This window comes from Canis lupus, chromosome 25 (assembly GCF_011100685.1).
Source record: "Canis lupus familiaris isolate Mischka breed German Shepherd chromosome 25, alternate assembly UU_Cfam_GSD_1.0, whole genome shotgun sequence".
NCBI lineage: Eukaryota > Metazoa > Chordata > Mammalia > Carnivora > Canidae > Canis > Canis lupus.
In genome coordinates, this window is record NC_049246.1 from 4020815 (window position 1) to 4042453 (window position 21639).

A 21639-nucleotide genomic window follows, 5' to 3' on the forward strand; every position below is an offset into this window, starting at 1 on the left:
GCTTTGATTCTGCCACTTACTACTTTTGTGATTTCCTTAGTTTCCTCATCTGTAAAATGGGAATAAGAATGATACCTACCTCATAGAGTGTTATGAGTGAACACATAAAACTCTTAAAAGATTTTGACTCTGTAAGTGTTGGCTATTAATACTATGTATTATTCCTGCTTGAATAATGGCCTTGAACTAAACCAGTTTACTTTTATTACTAGTGGTAAACATGTTTAGATATTTTTAATTTTATTACAACTGATATTATAGTAAATGAATCTGGCATTTTATTTTTTAAAAAGATTTTATTTATTTATTCATGAGAGACACACAGAGAGAGGCAGAGACACAGGCAGAGGGAGAAGCAGGCTCTCTGCAGGAAGCCTAGATCCAGGCATTCCAGGATCACACCCTGAGCCAAAAGCAGAAGCCCAACCGCTGAGCCACCCAGGCGTCTCAAATCTGGCATTTTATTAACCAGTATTCCCTCTGGACTGGCATTTATGCATGTAGACCACAAAAATAATGTTTAGGGGCACATGGTTGGCTCAGTGGTTGAGCGTCTGCCTTTGGCTTAGGTTGTGATCCTGGGGTCCTGGGATCGAGACCCCCCCACATCAGGCTCTTCACAGGGAACCTACTTTTCCCTCTGCCTATGTCTTTGCCTCTGTGTGTGTGTGTCTCATGAATAAATAAATAAAATCTTTTTAAAAAAATTATGTTTATAATGTTATATGTCTGGGTCCCCGGGACATCTTGAATTATCTTCTGAATTATCAGGGTTACTACAGCTCTGGAGTTGAGTGAATTTTATGGTCAAAAGAAACTAGAAGCTACTTTTGTGAAAAGTAGTAATCCATAGGTAGCAATGTGCAAAAATGCTTTAATAAGTTTATATTCTTGAATGCAAGGGATAATTAGTATGAAGACTACTCTAAATATAAGGAAATAAGGACAGTCTGGAAATCAACAATATTCTGTGCAGCCAAACAGCTCATACTGGGAGTTCAGAGGTGCTGGTCAATTAGGCCAACGCTGGATGATTTGGGCAAATAGATAGAGGTGTCCATGTTGCTTGACTCATCTCAATCTGACTTTCCTAGATCATTCATTGGACTGTAACCACAAATCCCTCCAGCATATTTATTATGCTTCATAAATCAAATGGTGCTCACCAGCAGTTTTGGTTCTTGATCTCTCTACCATTATTGCTTGCATTATGACACATTACTCTGTCCCTAACATGCACAGTCCTTGGGAAGGGGATAGGCTGAAATAAGTAAATACTGCTGTTGAGTTCTTCCCTTCATGGGTCTTCACTGAGGTTGTGGGGAGAGACTCATATAGGGAGTAAATGAAAGCAGAATAGTAGAGGTTGAATAAAGAAGAATAGAAAAGAGATTAAATTCATGAAGGCTAGGAAAGTAGATGGTAAGCAGAAAAAAAAGGGGTGGGGGGATTTGAACCTTCAGGTGCCAAAAGTTCTAAATTATGTTTGCTTGATGTTTGCATAGACAGTATTTACTCACTACATAATGAGCAATATAGCGTCAGCTTACATACAATTTCTACTTAATCCTCACAACTTATAAGGAAATAACTAATCTCTTTAGGTTACTAAGATCTGGAGGCTCAGAAAAGTTGCCGATGGTCACAGAGGTAATATTTAGGGCTTAGGGATTTGAACAAAGCTCTGAATCCGTACCCTGTGTTCTGTGGCATGTAGAGTTAGTTAAATAAGGCAGGCAGGTAGTTGAGAAACTATTCAAAAATGTCACCTATTCACAAGAGGCTAGAATCATAAGGAATAAGCCATATAGTGCATAAAGAATGATAGCTTTCTCGGGAATGGATTTTTTAAAGGAGTAAAATTTTAAATGCTTTAATGCTTCAACTTTACTCAAGTATTAGAGTTTTATTGGAACATTAGTCACACATGATGTTGAAAATACTGGAATAAGAGTTATCATGGACTAAAAATGATTCAGAGAGTATAGCAAGGGCCAAATGGGGACAAGTAAAGGGAGGAGAGGAAGGGACTGGGAGAGGTGTGTGTGTGTGTGTGTGTGTGTGTGTGTGTGTGTGTATAAGAGAGAGATAGAGGAAAGGAGGAAAGGAGGTGAATGTGTGGTGGAGGAGGAAGGGAAGAGAGTTGTGTGCTAACACTAATTCTAAGCTAAGACCGTTTCCATGGCTAGAAGATGAGCAGATATGATATTTGTAGCAGGGAGAATAAGTCTCCACCCACTCCCATACCCCATCCAGGTTGGATCTGAATAGGGCTTTTTGTCTATCTCTAGCATATTTTCCACAAAACAGCTAGAGTAATATTTCTTAAACATAAATTCAATTATTTAATGGCTCTGCTTAAAATCCTTCTGTGGATTCCCACTGCACTCAGAATAAATCCCAAACTCTTACTATAACCTACCAAGCCTTACATGTTCCATCCTGGTGCACCTCTAACTCCCTTCTCTGCACCACAGCACTGTGACTTCTCTATTCCCATAAGCTGAGACATTTCCTGCCATAGGGCCTTTGTACATTCTACTTCTTTTGGGAGAATATTCTTCCCAACATACTTCAATATTTATGTATGATCTCATCAAAAAGGTCCTCCCCTACCACCCTATCTTAAATAACTTTCCCTTGTTGTCTATCATTTCACCATTTTATTCTCTTCCTAATGCTAACTGTAATTATGCATCTTGTTTATTCATTTGTTTTGTGTCTTTTTCACTAGATTGTAAGCTAGCTTGAGGGCACGTACCATATCTGCTTGCTATGTCCAGTGCCAAGGGACTTATGTCTCCTTACAGTGTTCAGCATGGCAAAGACCCTACTTCAAAATGGATCTTTTCTGAGATAAAGAAAAGCAGACAGTGCTTGCAATGCTTTGAGGAAGTCTTTATATAGTCATATGTGACTAGGGGGGTCAGTGAGCTCTGTTGCAACAAAAAAGGAGTGATTATTCCTTTGAAAAGGTGGACATATAGGCACAGTTTTAAAGTAGAAGGATGAGCATAGGAACTACTGTACTCTGCTTGCCATTAAAGGCAGGGTGAAATTGAGGTAAATGGACTCTGAAAATTGAGGTATGGTCTTTAAACCTCGAGAACTCTTGTTTGTTCATGGGAGTGCTGTATGTGTATGGAAGAAAGTGTATGTGCGTGAATTTCTCTGTGTTTGAGTCTATGTACATGCACACAGACACATGTGGGATTTAAGAGCTGCCCACTGGATAACCAGAAGAAAGAGAAGCACAGTTATTCTCTCACAGATGGAGAGATTCCAAGTCCTGGGAGACTTGGAGCTTCCCTTGAACTCCTCCCCCACAGCCTTCCCTCCAACACCCACCCACACTCACCCCCTCCACACACACACCCTTGGAGCATTCTACCCTGAGTAATGCAGGCTCTGGGAAATGTGGTACTAAAGGCTTGGTTCTCTGTGTTATACCACCTGGGATGGATCCTGGTGGACTTTCCAAAGCAGAGTGAGACCTGGCATTGACTTGAAGTGGCAGCCTCTCCAACAGGGAAAGGCAGACCTCAGGCAGAGCCAATTCTAGAAGCTGGCATTTCTCCCTGAGAATGTTTTTCTTTCTTTCTTTCTTCTTTCTTTCTTTCTTTCTTTCTTTCTTTCTTTCTTTCTTTCTTTCTTTCTTTCTTTCTCTTTCTTTCTTTCTTTCTTTCTTTCTTTCTTTCTTTCTTCTTTCTTTCTTTCTTTTTTTTTTTAAAGATTTTATTTGTGCATTTATTTTAGAGAGAGACTGTGTGCACATACCTGTGTGAGCAGGGGGAGGGCAGAGGGGAAAGAGGGGAAAGAATCCCAAGCAGATTTCATGCTGAGCTTGGAGCCCAACACAGGGCTCCTTTTCATGACCTTGAGATCATGACCTGAAACCAAAAGTTGGAGGCTTAACCGACTGAGCCACCCAGGCAGCCCAAGAATGATTCATTTTTTAGATGTGCTACTGTTGCCTTTGGATTGTGAGAACAATCTGGTATACTAATACAGTATAAAATGTCTTCTCTGATTTTATAAATCCCATCAGTTTGCCCCTAGTCCTCTAACCTCATCTGTTATATGTGCATGGTCTCATGAAAGTGGTGTTGTGAGAAAGAAGGGAGGTAACTTTCCTCATGTCCCTCTTATACTGAGCCGAGTATGATTGCGGCAGTTTTCCACTGAGGGGGGGTGGGCTGGAATTCAGTCTTACAGGAAAGTGAGTAAGATTGGGGTGGGAGATGCTGTGAGCTGCGCATGGAAGGGGAACTTAGCTTGGAGAAACAGCAATTGCTTAGGCAGTGGACGAGAGGTAAGACCTGTCTCCACAAATACCCTAGAGCAATATATGTGACCCTTCCTTTGCCACCATGTGTCACACTGATCATAAGCATCACCTGAGGTCCTTGTTACAACTATTAGTTCTCCAGCTCCACTCAGGAGGTCTGGGCTGTGGCCTGGGAACCAGGATATTTTCCAAGCATCCAAGTGAATCCTCTGATCAGGGAAGTATGGGACTCAGTGCTCCAAGGCTAGGGCACTCTTGCAGGGGCAGAGGGAAGCTGACATTGGGGTCACTCATTAGTGACCCTGCTTCAGAGAGGATTCTCTCTTCAGAGAGAATGACAGAAAAACCTCCTTAGGAGAGCAGATTGTAGACCACCTCACTGAACACAGTAAGAGAAGAACCAGAATTTCAATGGACTCTACTTCTTTATTTATAAACCAGTCTTCCAACCTTTCTGAACTTCTTAGACAACATAAATTCATCTCAAACTGTACAATCTTTTATCTTGGTCAACCTGACAAGTCCTAATTTTTATTCATGAATGTTGCTTCTAATTACATTGCTTAACCTGGAGAGCAAGAACCATTGCGGCAGTGGGGGGCAGGCAGGGGTATGCCTGCAGTTTTTAAAAAGCAGTTTTACTTTCAGAAGGAAAGAGTATAAAGTTACCCCTTAGAACACATTATACTCAGATTGTCCTATTGTGTGGCAAACTTGTTCCTTTATTATTATTTTTTAAATCACTGTATCCATATCCTTTCTTCCTTAATAACCAAAATAGCGCAAAATTATTAATCAAAAAGCAAAAGTGATAACACAGATGCCTCTGTAATTCTGTAGCTTTCACACAACTTTTAATTGGGAGTGTGTGAAAAATATATATACATTAGTACATACACATACATACACACACACACACACATATTGAGACACTGCTGATAATGATCTAAAATAGTGGAGTTCTTCTAGTCCAGCATTTATACTACATAACACTGCAACGCACTGCCATACTTTAAATGGCAGCAAAGGCAAATTTTTCACTAACTACACGTTTTAGGGCAGCAACTCTGTGCAGGTCTTACAGTGTCTGGGGACATTTTTGATATAAGTGGTCTGATTTAAGTGAAGCTTCTGGATTAAGAAAAAGAAACCTTTGGATCCTCATTACCAGTCCTCATCTCTCTTAGCATGTTAGCCTGACAAAGATATACCTTGTAAAAATGTTGAATTCTTTATTCTGTTTGAGTTACTAGAGAGTATCACCTGCACAGTCAATCCACAGGGTTTACTGAAGCTCCACTACTTAAGATTAGAAAATGTTTTGAACAAGAATGATCCAGTTGCCATGGGAAAACAGGGCATAGTGATGCAGTGGGCTCTGTAGGCTGACGAAGTTCAGTGTTTATGCTGTGGGCCATTTATTTTTAAAATTAAATTAAAATTCTTGCTCTGAAGAAGCTGTAGTTTATTTGCTTTGTTTTGTTTTTAGGGGAAACTTGATTTCTTCCATATTCCAAGTCTGTGCTCACATATATGCTTCATTTCATGGACAAAGCCCCCAAGCTCAGGGCATGGGCAACCACAGTATGGTGGCTCCCAGGATCACTAAGCTCCCAGCAGTGATATAACTTGACTGTCTATGATTTTTAATAAAAACATACATCCTAGAATTCTAATGCAAAGTCTTATGTTGACATAGAACAACTAATTATCAGAGACATGTAACATTCGTGGAGTATATAATAACATGTATATTAGTAATTTAGTCAAGTAAGTTTTGCAACCTAATGAGTGAACAAGCATCTGACATCTGGGAGCCTTAACAGAATTCTGCACTAAAATTATAAAGACTATGAAACTGAATAAAGGAACATGCTTACATGACTGCTAGGAGTTATTACTGCAGAAAACAGAACTAAGTGAATATTTTCCTTATGCTTAATTTCCACTAATGGAAAGTATAGATATAAAACTCCTTGGTGTCTCTTAGGGTGTTTCTCTTCGTAACAGCAATTATCACAAAGAATTATACAACTGTAGGGGTATTATGACTATAACATAAGTAGGAAAAAAAACCTCAAGAGGCAAAAATACATCACAGACTGCATCATAACGCATATTTGCCTTGCTATTAAAAGTTAAACTCTTCCAAAACTTTTCCATGACTTAATTCATCAATAAATGTGATTTTCATTTTTTATATTGAAAATAAAACATTTAGCATATTTTGCCTCCGGTTTTAGGAATATTATATATTAAATCTAAATTGACTCCTTTTTTTTTTTTTTTTAATTTGGTGTTTCCACTTTATCTTTTAAATATGGAGACTATCTTCTAAGGAGATCAGACTTAATTTTGCCAGTTTCTGCTAGCTTGGTTGGTGTCACGGTTTTGTAAGAGAAATGAAGCACAAGAGTCCATATTCAGCACCCACTGTGAGGCTGCCTCAGTTGAGTTCTACCTCAAGCGTCCAGCAGAGTGAAATGAACTGATATCCACCTTGAAGAGGTCCACTCCGACTTGTCAAGTGGTTTGTGTGAAATTCTGCCCCTTGAGGTTTGCACACATATCTCTGAGTCCGCATCAACTCCTACATTCACAAATGAAAAGCATCATGAATGGAACAAGAAATGAGGGGTGGAGGAGAAGAAATAGCTCTAATTGGTTGGAAAAGAAAGGGGTTATTTCTTTCATGAAGCAACTGCTTGATATGACACTTCCTGCAAGGGAAAACCTAGGCTGCTGCAGCATTCAGGAATCCTTCCATCATCTTCATGAGGAAAGGTTTGAGAAAGTGGACCTTTGAGAGGAAATACTACAGACTTCCAAGTTGGTGAAAGAACTTCCAGCATCGCTTGGATACTCCGGGTAGGAGGAGCTGGAGGAGATGATATTTTTGAGCCTCTGGAGGGCAATGATTAAAAGCAGAAGCAGAAATGCTAAAAGGCTGAGGAATATGGACACATAGATGTAGACATTTGACAGGTGGCCTGAGGAAGGGTCCACTGATGTGGAGAGGGATGTGGGAAATAGCTCAAGGAAAGTTCCATTCTCCACGTTACCCGAAAATACAGATGAAGAGTCAGGTTCAGACATCTTTATGGAGGATCAAAGAATGCACAAGTATGTTAAAAGTCAGTTTCACACAGGGGTTAAAAAGGACAGAATCAGCATTTTTTTTTTTTTTATGATCGCATCAGCAAAGATTGCAGGCAGTTAAATCAGCACAACAAAACTTCTTCGTTTTCCAACAAAGGCAGCAGGGGATCAGGTGTCCTTTGTCACTGTGAAAACAAACAAATAAGCAACAAAAGAACAGCTGAGTGCATTATTCACAAAATATCACATTTAAGTCTCGTTTCTAGTTTTCACTTCAAGCAGGGAAGAGAATGAAATTACTTCTCCAGAAACAGATAATGTTTATGTCATAATATTACAAATGATGATATAAAAATGAATTTTTATTTTATTTTACCTCCATAGTACCTAGGTGCCAGGATTCTCCAAGGAACTAAAATAAATAAAAAGGAAAATACATTTCTGATGTGCTCCATCTGCTGTGATTTCAACAGATGCTCCAAGTGGATACTCTGAGAATAGGACCCAAAAAGTCAGTGCCAAGTCTTCCTTCTCCAGAAAATTAACTCTGTACACCTCCAGCCCACGAGCACCTTCCCAGCCAGTATTTATCTCTACCACACTTTGAAGAATCACGCCACGCATGTAATGTAAGTTTGCTTTTTGTTGAGCATTTATAATTTGATTTGTTCAGAAAAATTCATCTTTTGAAATGAGGGGTCATTTCTTCATATTTCTTTTCATTCTTCCTGTGCACGTTCTGCATACTTCAGTACTGAGTAAAAAACTTCAGATTAATTTAGAAAAAAGATCAGATTCCCTCTGAATGGTAGAAAGTAAAAGGTTCCCTGTCAAGAGACGTAGGTTTGAGGCCTGAATTCCCCCTTACCTTTGGGGAGTTGGGCAAATGGCCTACATTTTCTGAGTTTCACTTTTCTCATCTGCAAAATGTATAGCATTTGCCCCATAATCTCACTATGTTTTTCAGGGATCAAGAAAATAGGCATGGAAGCACTTTGTAAATTGTAAAGAGTTGGGCCCAAAGAAAAGTTATGGTGTGTGTGTGTGTGTGTGTGTGTGTGTGTGTGTGTTAATGGGTGTGGAGAAGGAACAGTTTTCTCTCGGCCAGGAGGCAAAGAATGCTCTTCACCATATACTCCCTCCTAATGCGGTCCCTGTGAGGAACACCAGAAGCAAAGCAGACAGGTAGGTAGCGAGTGGGATACCACATGACTCCCCAGGCTTCCATTGTGGGTGCAATGTGTCTCAGACACCTTCTCCTCTATGACTGGAAAAGTCACAGCCGGTTTCTGCCTGGGCCTCCAGCCCACTTAAGTCCACCTGGGGGTGAGGAATACAGCCTGAGGGAGGATGATCCCTCCGGGCAGATGACTCAAGTCCAGAAAAGATGTTCTCCCTAGCTCTTTATGGCATTGGATCCTTTTGTTGTAAATTTTTAAATCTTCATGTATCAGAGGTAGTGAAATGCTAACATGAAAAGATCCACTCTGCCCCCCTGGCTTTCCCTTTCCCTAAACTCTACCCTGCACTTTGTCTTGAAAGCTTGCCTTTCCCTTCTGTTCTCCAGATCTAATTAAGTACTGATTCTTTGAGGGGTTGACATTGGCTGCTGTGGCCAGAGCTGAGCAGCATTAATGATCTCCGGAAAGGAGGAGACACTTCTGAGAAGGCTGTGATACCATGCAGGCTAATGATCTTAGTGAGTTCCTCAGAGTAGGCCACATACCGTGTCTTAGTAGTTCCTAAAATAATTTGACTCCTACTCCTCATTATGCTTTGCTTGGTGATTTTAATTCCATTAGGCTGCTACAAGCTCCTAACGATCCTTTAAAAAAAAAGAGAGAGAATCACAGTGGGACTCAAATGTGTCACACTGATTTGGCAATCCCTTGCCTTTTTATAGCATGTAAATGTCTTAGCCATTCATCTTTAGGGAAAATAGAGCTTCAGAGGCAACATGAAGTATAGGAAAGAAAACTAGGATAGAAACCTTATGGGCTGAATAGGAAGAAATATTCTTTGTTCTGGAAAGACCTCCCAAGTCTTCAGGAAGGAAACTGAGAGACAAAAAGCTAATTGATTTGACAAAAGAAACATCTCATTAGAAAATAAGCCAGGACTTTGGGCTTTTGCTTATCCCAATTCTTTATGCCATCTGGTCTCAATTTTCCTATCATTTGAGTTGTAAGGATTTTACATCCTCTCTTCCTAGCATAGGTGAAGGGACTATGCGTTTTGTGTTTCTCACAGACCCTTGGTAGAGCAGATAGAGTAGGAATTATTCTTCTCACTTTGTAGATGAGGAAACTGAGGCACAAAGATATGATTTGCTCAGGGTACACAGCTAGACAGTGACAGAGGAGGGACTAGACTCCATGCTTTAACTATGTTCTTAGTTTTCTCAACTGCAACGGAAAGAGGAAAATTATGAAGACTTGTGCCATTAGTTCCTATCTGCCACTTACCCTGAGCGAGCTCACAGTTTAGTCTTTTCAGTTTTCCCATTTGTGCAATAACGTTCACCTTTCCTACCTTGCCAAGAGGTCCTGAGGTAGGCTGTGAGAACATTCCATAACCATCCTTAGGAAATTATAAAAGGCTATCCCAAGTAAAGTCCCAGCAGACAGGTAATTCCTTCTGAATGCCTAGAAAGGCTAAAGGAACCTTCAAAGTCTCTGCTAGCCTTACATTTCTGTCATGTGCAGGTCACAGATTCAGCTGGAATTGGACTCACTACCCAAATCATTTTCTGGGGGTGGGGCCAGAGGTGCAGACAGCGTCACTAGCGTATCAGCAATTTAGAGACAGAGCTCATGACTGGCTACCAGATGACTTGTTAAAACAAAGGCATTTTGTTACATGTAAATATTCCAAGAATACATTTCATATCCTGAAGATCTCCTTCTTTCAGACAAAAGTCCCACTGTGAACTTCAGCTATCTATGGAATAGTTTATAGGACATGAGACTTAAGAATTTGGGGAAAGCACCTCATCTTCCAAGTGCTCTTGGTAGAATGGTGGACATGAACAAATGAAATCTTGTGTCACTATTTGACATTTCTCAATTAAATATATTCTCCTTTAAGTGTTCTCCCAGTATTTCAGATTTAATATCATTTCCAGAATACTTTGTAATTTTAAATGACAGATACAAAAATTTCATTTCACTGTTCTACTCTGAAACAACAGAACATATGCACCGTTAAAGATCATTTTAATTTGATGGCATTGATTCTTACTCTCTTATTGAAGTCTTCAAAATTGATAAATCCTTTTTCTCTCTGGTGAATGTTTTGATAGTCTATCTATAATGTTCAGGATGAAGCCAGTTGTATGTGTTCAGGACTTGTGACCATGTGAATGAGGTCAAAGGTAGCACTGTGAAAATGAAATCGAACAAGTATGTTTCAAGATGATGCGTCTTGGGCTGTTTCTCCGCAAACAGATCAGGTTTAAAGAAAAGAAGAGAGAGACTTCATCTTAAGTGTGTAGCCTTGACCTGTCTCAGGGCAGCACCAGCGTACTGTCATTTTGGTGGCGCCTAAAGCCACATGGGCATTATGATGCTTCTTTTCTGAGCCATCCTCAGAATGTGACTTTGGGGAAAGGAAAATGAGACAGCTGGATCATAACATTATAAATGAAGATCTGTGTAAATGCTCTGGTTCATAGCTTCTTTCCCTTTGTCTCTTGTAATAAAAATCTGTGCTGGGAAGAAATCTGCAAAAGGCAGTCAGTCACCGATGGAAGTGAGGAAGAGTGGAACTGTAATGTCATTATGAGCCCAGTGAGGTGGGGAGATGGAGAGACAGCAGATAACAGACAGACCTGAGGGTCTCTGGTTCCATGACACTCAGCAGCATGCCTCTGTGCCTCCTCTGGAAGGATGGAAGCTTTCCTTCCCACGGAGTGATTATGAGAATCATAAAGTTTTAGACGAACAAAAACGTACACTCTGACATGTACCTTCATGCCTGGTAAAAAGAAAAAGAGCCAACAGACCCCAATCTCTGAGTCTGCTCACACAATTAATCAGTGAGAGACCTCTGGTGGCCAGCAGGAGGGCGAAGCCTAGGCCATGGCTTTGACTTCTGTAAAATAATGGCTATGGAACTCAGCCTACAGTCAGCCTCAAATCTGGCACTGCAATTTCTGAGTTTCTGAACTTTATTCAAATACATGTCTATGGGAGTAACAACTATTTGAGAGGTTTTTTGTTGTAGAAAACTGGGATAAGATGCTTTGTTGCTTTGCAGATATAAAGAGTGCCCTGGCTGTTAGGATGTCGAATCAAAATTTTATCATTATCAAGTCCTGCTATGTCATTCTCCAAAAGGCAGTCCTCTCAAACCATTAGTAACGATTTGATAGATTTGATAAAGTATTAACATGACATGGCAAAATGCCTGTTTCTGTCTACAAATACAAACTTTGATATTATAATGTAATGATATACTGGATCTCTTTCTCTATAGAACACATAGAAACTACCATTTCCAAAACCGAGTAGCGACCTTATCATGTTGAAGCAAAGCTGTTTTCAGTTCTACTTAGAAAATAGTATGCTTTGTATGAGACCTAGAGCCATTCTCTCCCATTTGCACAATTATCTTCTCTCTTAATGCTTTTTCTTTGGCTGATGGCCTTTTAGGTCATGTTAGATGAGAGAAGGTTGGTGCTGACATACATACTCCCCATCTACTCTTTCCTAAATATAAATTGTCACTTGCAGTCAATGGCAAACACTTACCCACTGGACTCGCTATAATGCAAATAAAGTTTATTACCTTATGTGCTATCCTTATTCAAAGATGATTCATCCATCCATATATCTGATAACTGTTCTTACTTATTGGTATACTGTTTTAGGAGGGTAGAATTGTATGTGAATTCTGTTTCTGGTTCCATGTAACTATCCAATAAAAAAATAAAATTAAGTAAGGAAATAAACTGAGTCTTTCTCTTATCAAATATTGAATCAGAGTACCATCTTATGAGACGAAATGTAGATGAAGAGTCTGAATAATACACTGGAATTCATGGATCTAAACTGGATAATGTAAGACAAAAATTTAAAACTAACATTTCTCTTTACCCACTGTTCAAATGAATGATCAGAAAACAGAGAGTTTTTTCATAGTACTTTGGTAAAAACTTTTTAAAAATGACAAAGTAATAGTTTCATATCAGATAAAAATTTATTTTAAAATATTTTAATAATTGATTTCTAGGATAGGTCATTAAGTTGCTTTGGATTCAGACCAGTCTCCTGTATTTTTCTACCCTGGTGATGACTTTTGTCTATTTGGATTACTTTTGGGCTCAGTAAAAGACTTCCTTAGCAAAAAAAATATACTCAGAATACTTTTAAGCTAGATCAGGGCAGCCCTGATGGCACAGCGGTTTAGCGCCGCCTGCAGCCCAGGGCGTGATCCTGGAGTCCCGGGATCGAGTCCCATGTCGGGCTCTCTGCATGGGGCCTGCTTCTCCCTCTGCCTGTGTCTCTGCCTCTCTCTCTCTCCCTCTGCATCTCTATGAATAAATAAATAAATCTAAAAAAAAAAAAAAAAAGCTAGATCAATTATTTTTGTCCTAATTTCTTTAAAAATTAGTTATCCACATAAAGTACAATTTACAATATATTCAGAATATACCTTTCTTAATAGATAAAATGATGTACTGAGTGAAGTTAAAAAAACACACACAAGGGATCCCTGGGTGGCACAGCGGTTTAGCGCCTGCCTTTGGCCCAGGGTGCGATCCTGGAGACCCGGGATCGAATCCCACGTCGGGCTTCCGGTGCATGGAGCCTGCTTCTCCCTCTGCCTATGTCTCTGCCTCTCTTTCTCTGTGCGTGTGTGACTATCATAAATAAATAAAAAAATTAAAAAAAAAAAACCACACACACACAAGAAAGTATTTCAAAAAGGGATATGAACGTGACTATTTGACCATCCTCCTTGTACAACCTCACATGTAATTGTAGATAAGACCTCTCTTGCATTTATATATCACTGCTTTCCTGGAAAAATCAAAGTATTATTCTTAATAAATTGGTGTTATATTTATATTCCATTTGAAGATTTTATGTCCAAAACACTGCCTTAGTAAGAATGATTATTTAAGAATGACACTCCTTTAGAATAAGATAATTTAAATGGATAATTTCCTGTTAAAAACATAGGTCAAATACAAAGCCACGGTCTAGGGGTAGCATTTTCATGATTCTTTTATGACGTTTAGAGAAGACCAGGGAGGGCTCTGTCCTACCTTTTGGGGATACTGGACCCCTCTTGGCTAACATTATTAGTCTAAATCAAAATGAGAAAAGTAGCAGCTTGAAGGCTGAAGGAAGCAGGAGCTGTTTAAGCAGCAGCAAAACAATGAAAGTTTCTTTTAGGGAGGAGAGAAAAGGTCACTGGTTTAAACACTTGATTTAAAGAAAAAGCAAATAGCCAGAGGAATAATGACTTGAAGATCATAGGCAAGGTCAAAATGAATCAGTGGGAAGAAAGAAGGTAAGAAGACTGGCCTTTCAAGATGTTAAAGTATTTTTAGTAAGGGCTTTCAGGTCATTTCTCTCCCTCCACCCAGATCTGATCATTTCCAGTATTTTAGAAATATAATACGAAAAACATTTGTTTTGGAGCAGCTAGAATTGGTTAAATCAGAGCATTAGTATACCAAAAAAATCTGACTTACTTTAGTAAGTCTAGATACATTTAAAAAAATTCTCATTAAACTATGCTCTGGTAGAAGAATGGAATGGTGTTTTCCCCTTTTCCACTGTCTCTCATTCTCCCTCTAGAATTAAAATAATTTATATCCAATATATTTTTGGTCTAATCAGAAATTGCTCATAACAGTCCCTTTATACAGTATGACACTGGGAAAGAGTTTGTTCTTATAAATGTAATTTTGTGATTGTCACAATTTTCTTTAAACCTTCACATTGTAGACCTCTAGGTATCTCCAGTCTACTCTCTCAGGCTCCAGGGAACTTTGGGTTCCTCTAAAGCTGCTTTAAGAGAACAGGGTAGAGCTTGGAAATTTGGTTTCTCAACAGCCATTTGATGAAGTCCACTCTAAATCTAAGCAGATTCCTCAGAAGTGGGCAGCCATGGGCCATAATGCCCCTCACAATAATCAGAGGAAAACATGATATTATATTACTCCCTAACAATATTTTTATTTCTACTGCTGCCTTCCTGTTTAAATACATGTATTCCTCACTTCATAGCTCATTGTCATCACTGATTCCTCTTTATCTTGATTTCTCATTCCAGTTCCTTCCATCTCCTATGGGTATCCAAGCTAATGTGTTTAATGAGGACCTTTCTGTTTGCATGTTTCTATAAATGCCTGTCATTGTTTTGTATACATTTTCTTGTAACTTCTTCTCATCTCATAAACTTCCAATTTATAAGAATGGATATATAGTAAATATTTCATTCATTCCATAAATTAAACTCCAAGCTTCATCTCTACTTAAAATATCTTGATAATTGAGGGAGGGAAGAGAGGAATATAAATTATATGATGTATCCAATTCTCTATTTTTGCACACAGGAATATGTCAAAGACTAATAGCCATCCTCTATTCATAAAATCACATGCACAAATACAGTTTAAAAAAATAGTGATGACATAGTTTGTCTGAAAAGAACTTCAGTGTTAGCAAATTAATTAAGCAAGCCCCTATTCATGTCTATCTTTATTGACAACTACAGTCATGTATTTGTTTCAGCTAAGGTGCTTTATAGTTTATTCCTTAAAAATAGATTGGAATATCACAAATGTATATAAATGTTTTAGGTCTTGCATTTTAAGTCTGCAGCTCACAAAGTTTTCTATGTGATGACATTTTTAATCAAGGCACAGCATTTACTTGAATTAATGAACCATTGTCCCTCATAATATAACTACAAATAGAACCTTAGTTGATTACATAGTGTGTGAATTACCCATCTCTTCTGGGTATTAGCCCAGTGTTTAGCATAATATATGTAGGAATTTTGCTAAATAAGTTGTCTTGTTTTTTCAGTCTTCAATGGCTGACAGTCAAAGTATGATGATGCTTTCCACAGTAAAGTGGATATTTTAGAAAGAATGAGTAGTAATTGGCAGCTTAGGCAGGCTGTTTTGGATACATCCAGTTTTGGCCATATTACATGATTTAGGAGTCAAATGAATACTAAGAAAAAGAAATAGAAGGCCGATTTCAAGATCTAGCCCCTTAATGCAGTGCCAGATCCTTGGACCAATTAAAAGAAAAAACAGCTTCATTATAAAGGACATTATTAGGACAACTGGGAAAATCTAAATATAGACTGCACATTAGATAACTGTATTAGGTAAAATTAAATTCTCTAAGTTGGATATAGGAGAATGTTACTATTAGCAAATGCATGTCAAACTTTGTGGCCATAAATGTCATGTCAGCAACTAACACTCAGCTATTTCAGCCAAAAGAAAAAAACAGTACACACATTTATATATACATACAGAAAGATGATGAAGTAAATATGTCAAAATGTTAACAATTGGTTAAACTAGTAAAAGAATATATAAATGTCTATTACTATTTTTACAACTTTTCAATAGATTTGGAATTTCTCAGCATATGAGTTGGGGAAAAAATGACTTATCCCTGAAGATATTAAGAAAATATGCTTTGGGTGCTGGGGTGGTTCAGTTAAGTGTCTAATTTTTGGTTTTGGCTCAGGTCATGATCTCAGGGTCATAAGATGGAGTCCTGCTTTGGGCTCTGCACTCTCTTCCTCTCCTCTGCCCACCCCCCACATAGACTCTCTCTCAAATAAACACATAAATAAATCTAAGAAAAGAAAATATGCTTGGCATAATATGCAGTAAATCAGCTAAAATGTTAGAAGCTTCTAAAGAAACACAATGATAGAACCTGGTTCTTCAAAGGAAGCTTTCCAATTGCATTAGAAAAGCTCAATTATTTGCTGCTATCATGAGCTCCTTATGCCCAATTAGCCATGGGTACTAGAAGTGAAGCATGAGAGGATGAGTTAGAGGAAATTTAATATGCCCAGGAAACTGGATCCATGGTGGTGGGAGATGCTGCCTAAAGACCAGGAATGGTGACTCGCTAGCCAGCCTAACTCATGACTTCACTGCTGCTATCAACCACTGGTCTGAAACTCAGTCTGGACCTCCAGAATCATGGAATCTAATTATGTTCATCTTATATCATCAAGTCATCTTCAGAAGCGGCCACAGATATCTCTCCTATAGTGTAAACACCCAAAGATAAGGACTTTGGAGGTATACTGGGTCAAAAGAGAATAGTTTTCTTTTCCCTTTTTTTTTGTTTTTAATTGAGATATAATTGACATATAACATTATATTAGTTTCAGGTTAAATAAATAGGTTCTGATACCAGTTCCAACTTGTGAGGTGGGACTGGGAGCCATTCTCTACACCAACAAGCAATTCTAGGAACATTAGCTGAGTGCCCTACAATTCAACTAAATTTTAATACTATCTATTGAGAGATAGCATCAGATGCCATAAGGTCAAGGGTTCGATCCTACAAGATCCTCCCACACAACATACACACTTCAGACATCAATCCTAAGCCCAGGTTGTTACCTGTGTTTCTGACTGGCAATAAATCAGAGGTTCCCAAGCCCCTCTCTCAGGTTCAATTAAATTGCTAGGGTAGCTCGCAGAACTCAGAGAAACATTTTACTCATTAGGTTACCGGTATATTATAAAAAGATATAACTCAGGAATAACCAGACAGAGGAGATGCATAGGGCAAGCGATGGGGAAAGGGCATAGAGCTTCTCTGCTAAGTATGCCATTCTCCCAGCATGTCCATGTTCTAAGCTTACCCAGAAGCTCTCTGAACTCTGTCCTTTTGTTTTTTTTACATAGGCATATTTGATTAAATCATCAATGACTGGAGATTGATTCAACCTCTTGCCCTTCTCTCCTTCCCTTCCCTTGAACTGAAAGCTCCAACCCTCTAATTACAGGGGTGGGTTCCTTTAGTAACCAGCCCCCAACCATTAGGTGTGGTTCAAGAGTCACCTCATTAACATAACAAAAGACACCTTTGTGGCATTCATCATGTAGGAAATTTCTAGGGTGCCAGAAATGGGGAGGAAGACCAAATATATATTTATTATAAATCACAGTATTACATAGGTGCACACCACAATGATTTGATATTTGTGTATGTTGCAAAATGATCACCACACTAAATCTAGTTAACATCTATCACCTCACATAGTTTTTTTTTCTTGTGATGAGAACTTTTAAGATCTATTCTTTTAGCAACTTCCAATAAATAATACAGTATTATTGACTATAGTCACTATTCTGTACCCTTTATCCCCATGACTTATTTAATATGCAACTGGAAGTTTGTACCTTTTGAACACCTTCACCTATTTCACCCAGCCCCCCACCACCGGCCTCCAGCAACCACTACTAGTCTGTTCCCCCTGTCTCACTTTAGGTTTGTTTTGTTAAGATTCCACATATAAGTGACATCTATGGTATTTGTATTTCTCTGACTTATTTTACTTAGCATAATGCCCTCAGGTGCAAGAAAGAGTAGTTTTCTAACAAAGACAAATGAGTTGGACTCCTGGGAAGCCCAGTGGGAGCCCACAGTAGTCAGTGAGGCCCAGATTCTACACAGGGACTGCAGGAAACAATAGCAGCAAAGAAACTTAAGTACAAGTGGGAGACTCTTTAGGCAGCAAATGTCAAACAGGCTTCAAACAGTAAGTTCCACAGATCAAAGAACTCCTACTCCTTACAACTCTTAACCCAGCCGCCACTTCCCTGATCACCCTGTTTTGGTGAGTCCTCCAGGGTGGCAAGATGCTAAGTCTGACCACAAGAACCCTCTTATAGTCCAGGATCTATGTTTTTTGAAATAGGAGCCAATAAACAATTTAGAAATTGAATCATCATGCAAAATGCAGCTACAAATGAAAAAATAGAGGATACTGATATTAATGGTGCTTTTGCCAGTCATCATCAATCATATGACTGCAAATATAGCTAGGTACCCTAAAATGATGAGTACTAGATGAGTCAGATTTTAGACAGAGGTTACATAAAACACCAATCCTATAAGGAGACAAAGTCCTCTCTTATGGCTCTGAAATTATTCATCTACCAGGATTTCCAGGTATACCAGGGAGGGCAGGGGACAGAAAAGGACATTATGTCCTTCATCAGGAGAGCATGTTCCCATGTGGGATTTCCCATGGTCCTGCTAATTCTTGGTGTGAACCAAAGAGCAGAGCTTGTCTCAATGCTCTCTCTTTTTGTTTGTCTCTCTCTCAGGCAGTACAGTGAACTCAAACGTCTGGCTAACAAAGAAAATGTCTACATGTTCCTCGTAACATGGAACAAAATGATATGGCAGGCTATCAAGTGTGGGAGGAAATCAAGTCCTCAGCAGCTTGTTGTCATTTTAGATAACTCAAGACGAGAATCTGTCAGAGACAATAGGGAAGCAATAAACAAGTGTAGGCTCAAATTCTCCCAAAATGTGTTAAACTTAAAAATGTAAGGAGGTGGGGGCGCCTGAGTGGCTCAGTCAGTTATGCATCATCCAACTTTGATTTCAGCTCAGGTCATGTTTTCAGGGTCCTGATATGGAGCCCCACATTGGGCTTTGCACTCAGCAGGGAGTCAGCTTCAGATTCTTGCTTTCCCTCTCCCTCTGCCCACCCCCAACCCTGCACTCTCTCTCCCTCCTTCTCAAATAAATAGAATCTTCAAAAAATATATATATAAGGAGGTAAAATTGAAAAAAAAACAACTAGGAATTACTTAAAAACAGATCACTGAAATAGTTATGTATTCTTTTAAAAATATAAATAAATATGGTTTTATTCAAGGAAACCATGAGTATCTTTTAAATGAGATTTAACTGGCTTTGTCCTTTATCAGAATGGAGCTCTGTACTTTACCCTTAAGGTGGTAGGCTCTGTGTTTTTTATTCACTTGTCGGAATAGCTTTGGTCAGAAACACATGTTCACACGTCACTCACTACTCTTATATCTAGTTCTCTTTTATTTCAATGGTGTGGGCTGGGATGTAGGGGGTAATCTTGCCAGAAAAGTTGTGGAAAGTAGAGGGAAAGAAAGAAGGTGAGAGAAACGTCCCTGTATCATTGTGGAATGGGAACATCTTCAGAACATCATAGGCAGAAGGTACACCCAGGATATTATGTAGGAGAATGTCCAGCACAATAGTTTGGGAAAACAGTAATATCAACATGAACGACAGTGGCCAATATTTGTTAAATAAAAGCATATACTAATTTTACATGTGTGTTCATGTGCACACACGGTGCATGTGTATTTTTTCTAATCTTCACAGGTCTTTAAGATAGTTATTATTATCCTTCACCTTTCTTTAACAGAAGAGAAAATTAAGGATCAGAGAATTTAAAAGATTACCCCAAAGTCATCCAGCCACTTAGAGGCAGGACTGGAATTCAAATCTATATCCCTATGTCTCCAGATGCTCCATGCTCATTACATCTCTTCTCTCTGGGGAGCCTGAGGTTAAATGAGAGATAATTTCAAGACTTGTGGCCATACGTGCTGTTCGTGTGTTTCTGCTGTTTCTTCTTCCTTCCAGGCATGTTGTAAGATTGTATGTTTCCATCCCCTGTGTTTTGGCTGATGAAATTTGGGAAAAGTGACATGTCATTCTGTGTAGAAAATGTAAGAAATATAAGTGTGAGATGCAATAACTGTATATTAAGTATGGGGCAGCTTCTGTCCCAGGTAAACTGGGTGAGCACCTTCATTCCTTGCTGGCCTTTTTAATACTTAGTGTAAAAACTGAATGCACTTGTTGTTTTAAGCCATAATCTATCTTCTACTGACTAAGATCTTACTGTACTATGACAGCAGAGGTTATGCTGGATATTCAAGAAACTGACTATAAAGAAATCAAATTCTGAATATAATTGAGAGTTGCATGAATTGTCTATGTGATATATTAAAACCCCCTTATAGCACTGGTGAGAAAGAAGGTTGTAGAGGACATTTTGATTAGCTTTAATTCATGTAAGAGTGAGGTTTAAAGAGATGAGAATTAGCCACTGGTATAGTCAAAACATATTGCCTAAAAGCCAGGGCATGATGTACACTACTGTATAAGGATAGTCCTGAGCAGCTGTCACTTAACATACACAACTTCAAGCGGGAATAGGTGAGAGATAGTAAAGATATTAAGACTAACTCGTTACTCCTAATGGGAAAAAACAAGCAGTACTGTTCTATTATACAAGTAATGGACAGTGGTATTGCCTTTGGTTAAGAAAAACTATATTTTTTAATGCATTCATTTATTTATTCAACAAATACTTGTTAACTATGTATAGGAAGGTGATAAAATATCATCTTATATGCAAGAGTCTATTGCCCATACAATTTTTATAGTGACCATCTTGAGTAAGAAATCTAAAAGACCTTTCCTATATTATCTGTGTTATATTATATGTTTATTTTTATCTGGCCACGTGCTGCCTTTCCAGTCTCAATTTTTTTCCCATCGTTCTTAAGATTGGTGGTCCAAGTAAATCAAACTATTCTTGATTTTTCATAGTTTTATTTTTTAAAATATGTATGCTTAATCCTTATATTTGCACATGTCTTTCTTGCTAATTCCACCCAAAACCCAGTTTGCTGATTGATTCTTCAAGACTTCACTCAAACTTTCCCTCCTCTGTCTCATCTAGTTATTCACTCATAATACAAATCCCCACCTACTTTCTCTACACAAATTCTGGATCTTTCTTCTGTATCCTTGTGATAATTTCTGTATCTCTTTACACTAGCATTTCTCACATTTTATTATACTTCTTATATTTGTTTACCCGTTGGCCTAAAGCTTTGATGGGCTATGAACTCCTAAAACAGAGGACTACCATTTTACTCATCTTTACAACCATGAACCAGCACAGTGTCTATTTATATAAAGATGCTCAATAAGCATCTGTAGGACAGTTGCATGAATAAAAGAGTAAAGGAATGAAGAAATTTAAAGCTTCTGGGAGAGGTATTCCATGTTTGTTTTATTTTGGAATGCAACATAATATTTATTGAATGAATGAATAAATGATCTCATATAAAATCATATCAATTACTCAAAGTACTCAATATTAAAGAATAATTGTGAACACACCCTAAATTTTATAAGTATTTTAATTATGGCAATAAAATGTATCATTTTAGG

The 21639-nt window shown here is 38.4% G+C and overlaps 1 protein-coding gene across 35 annotated transcripts in view; it reads right to left on the bottom strand.

The window, feature by feature from the left end:
- Nucleotides 1–4694: 4694 nt before the first annotated feature.
- The window catches only part of SERTM1 (serine rich and transmembrane domain containing 1), a 68695-nt gene continuing 51750 nt past the window's right edge, over nucleotides 4695–21639 (bottom strand). For 18 of the 35 annotated variants that reach the window (XM_038573240.1, XM_038573229.1, XM_038573233.1 and 15 more), the window contains one exon: nucleotides 4695–7572. In XM_038573240.1, coding sequence (XP_038429168.1) covers nucleotides 7061–7384 — 324 coding nt within the window. In that variant the 5' untranslated portion in view covers nucleotides 7385–7572 and the 3' untranslated portion in view covers nucleotides 4695–7060. Of the gene's footprint in view, nucleotides 7573–9113; nucleotides 9213–10627; nucleotides 10767–11216; nucleotides 12069–12175; nucleotides 12301–21639 lie in introns of those variants that run through there. The other 17 variants (XM_038573251.1, XM_038573248.1, XM_038573242.1 and 14 more) reach the window with 10 other exon arrangements.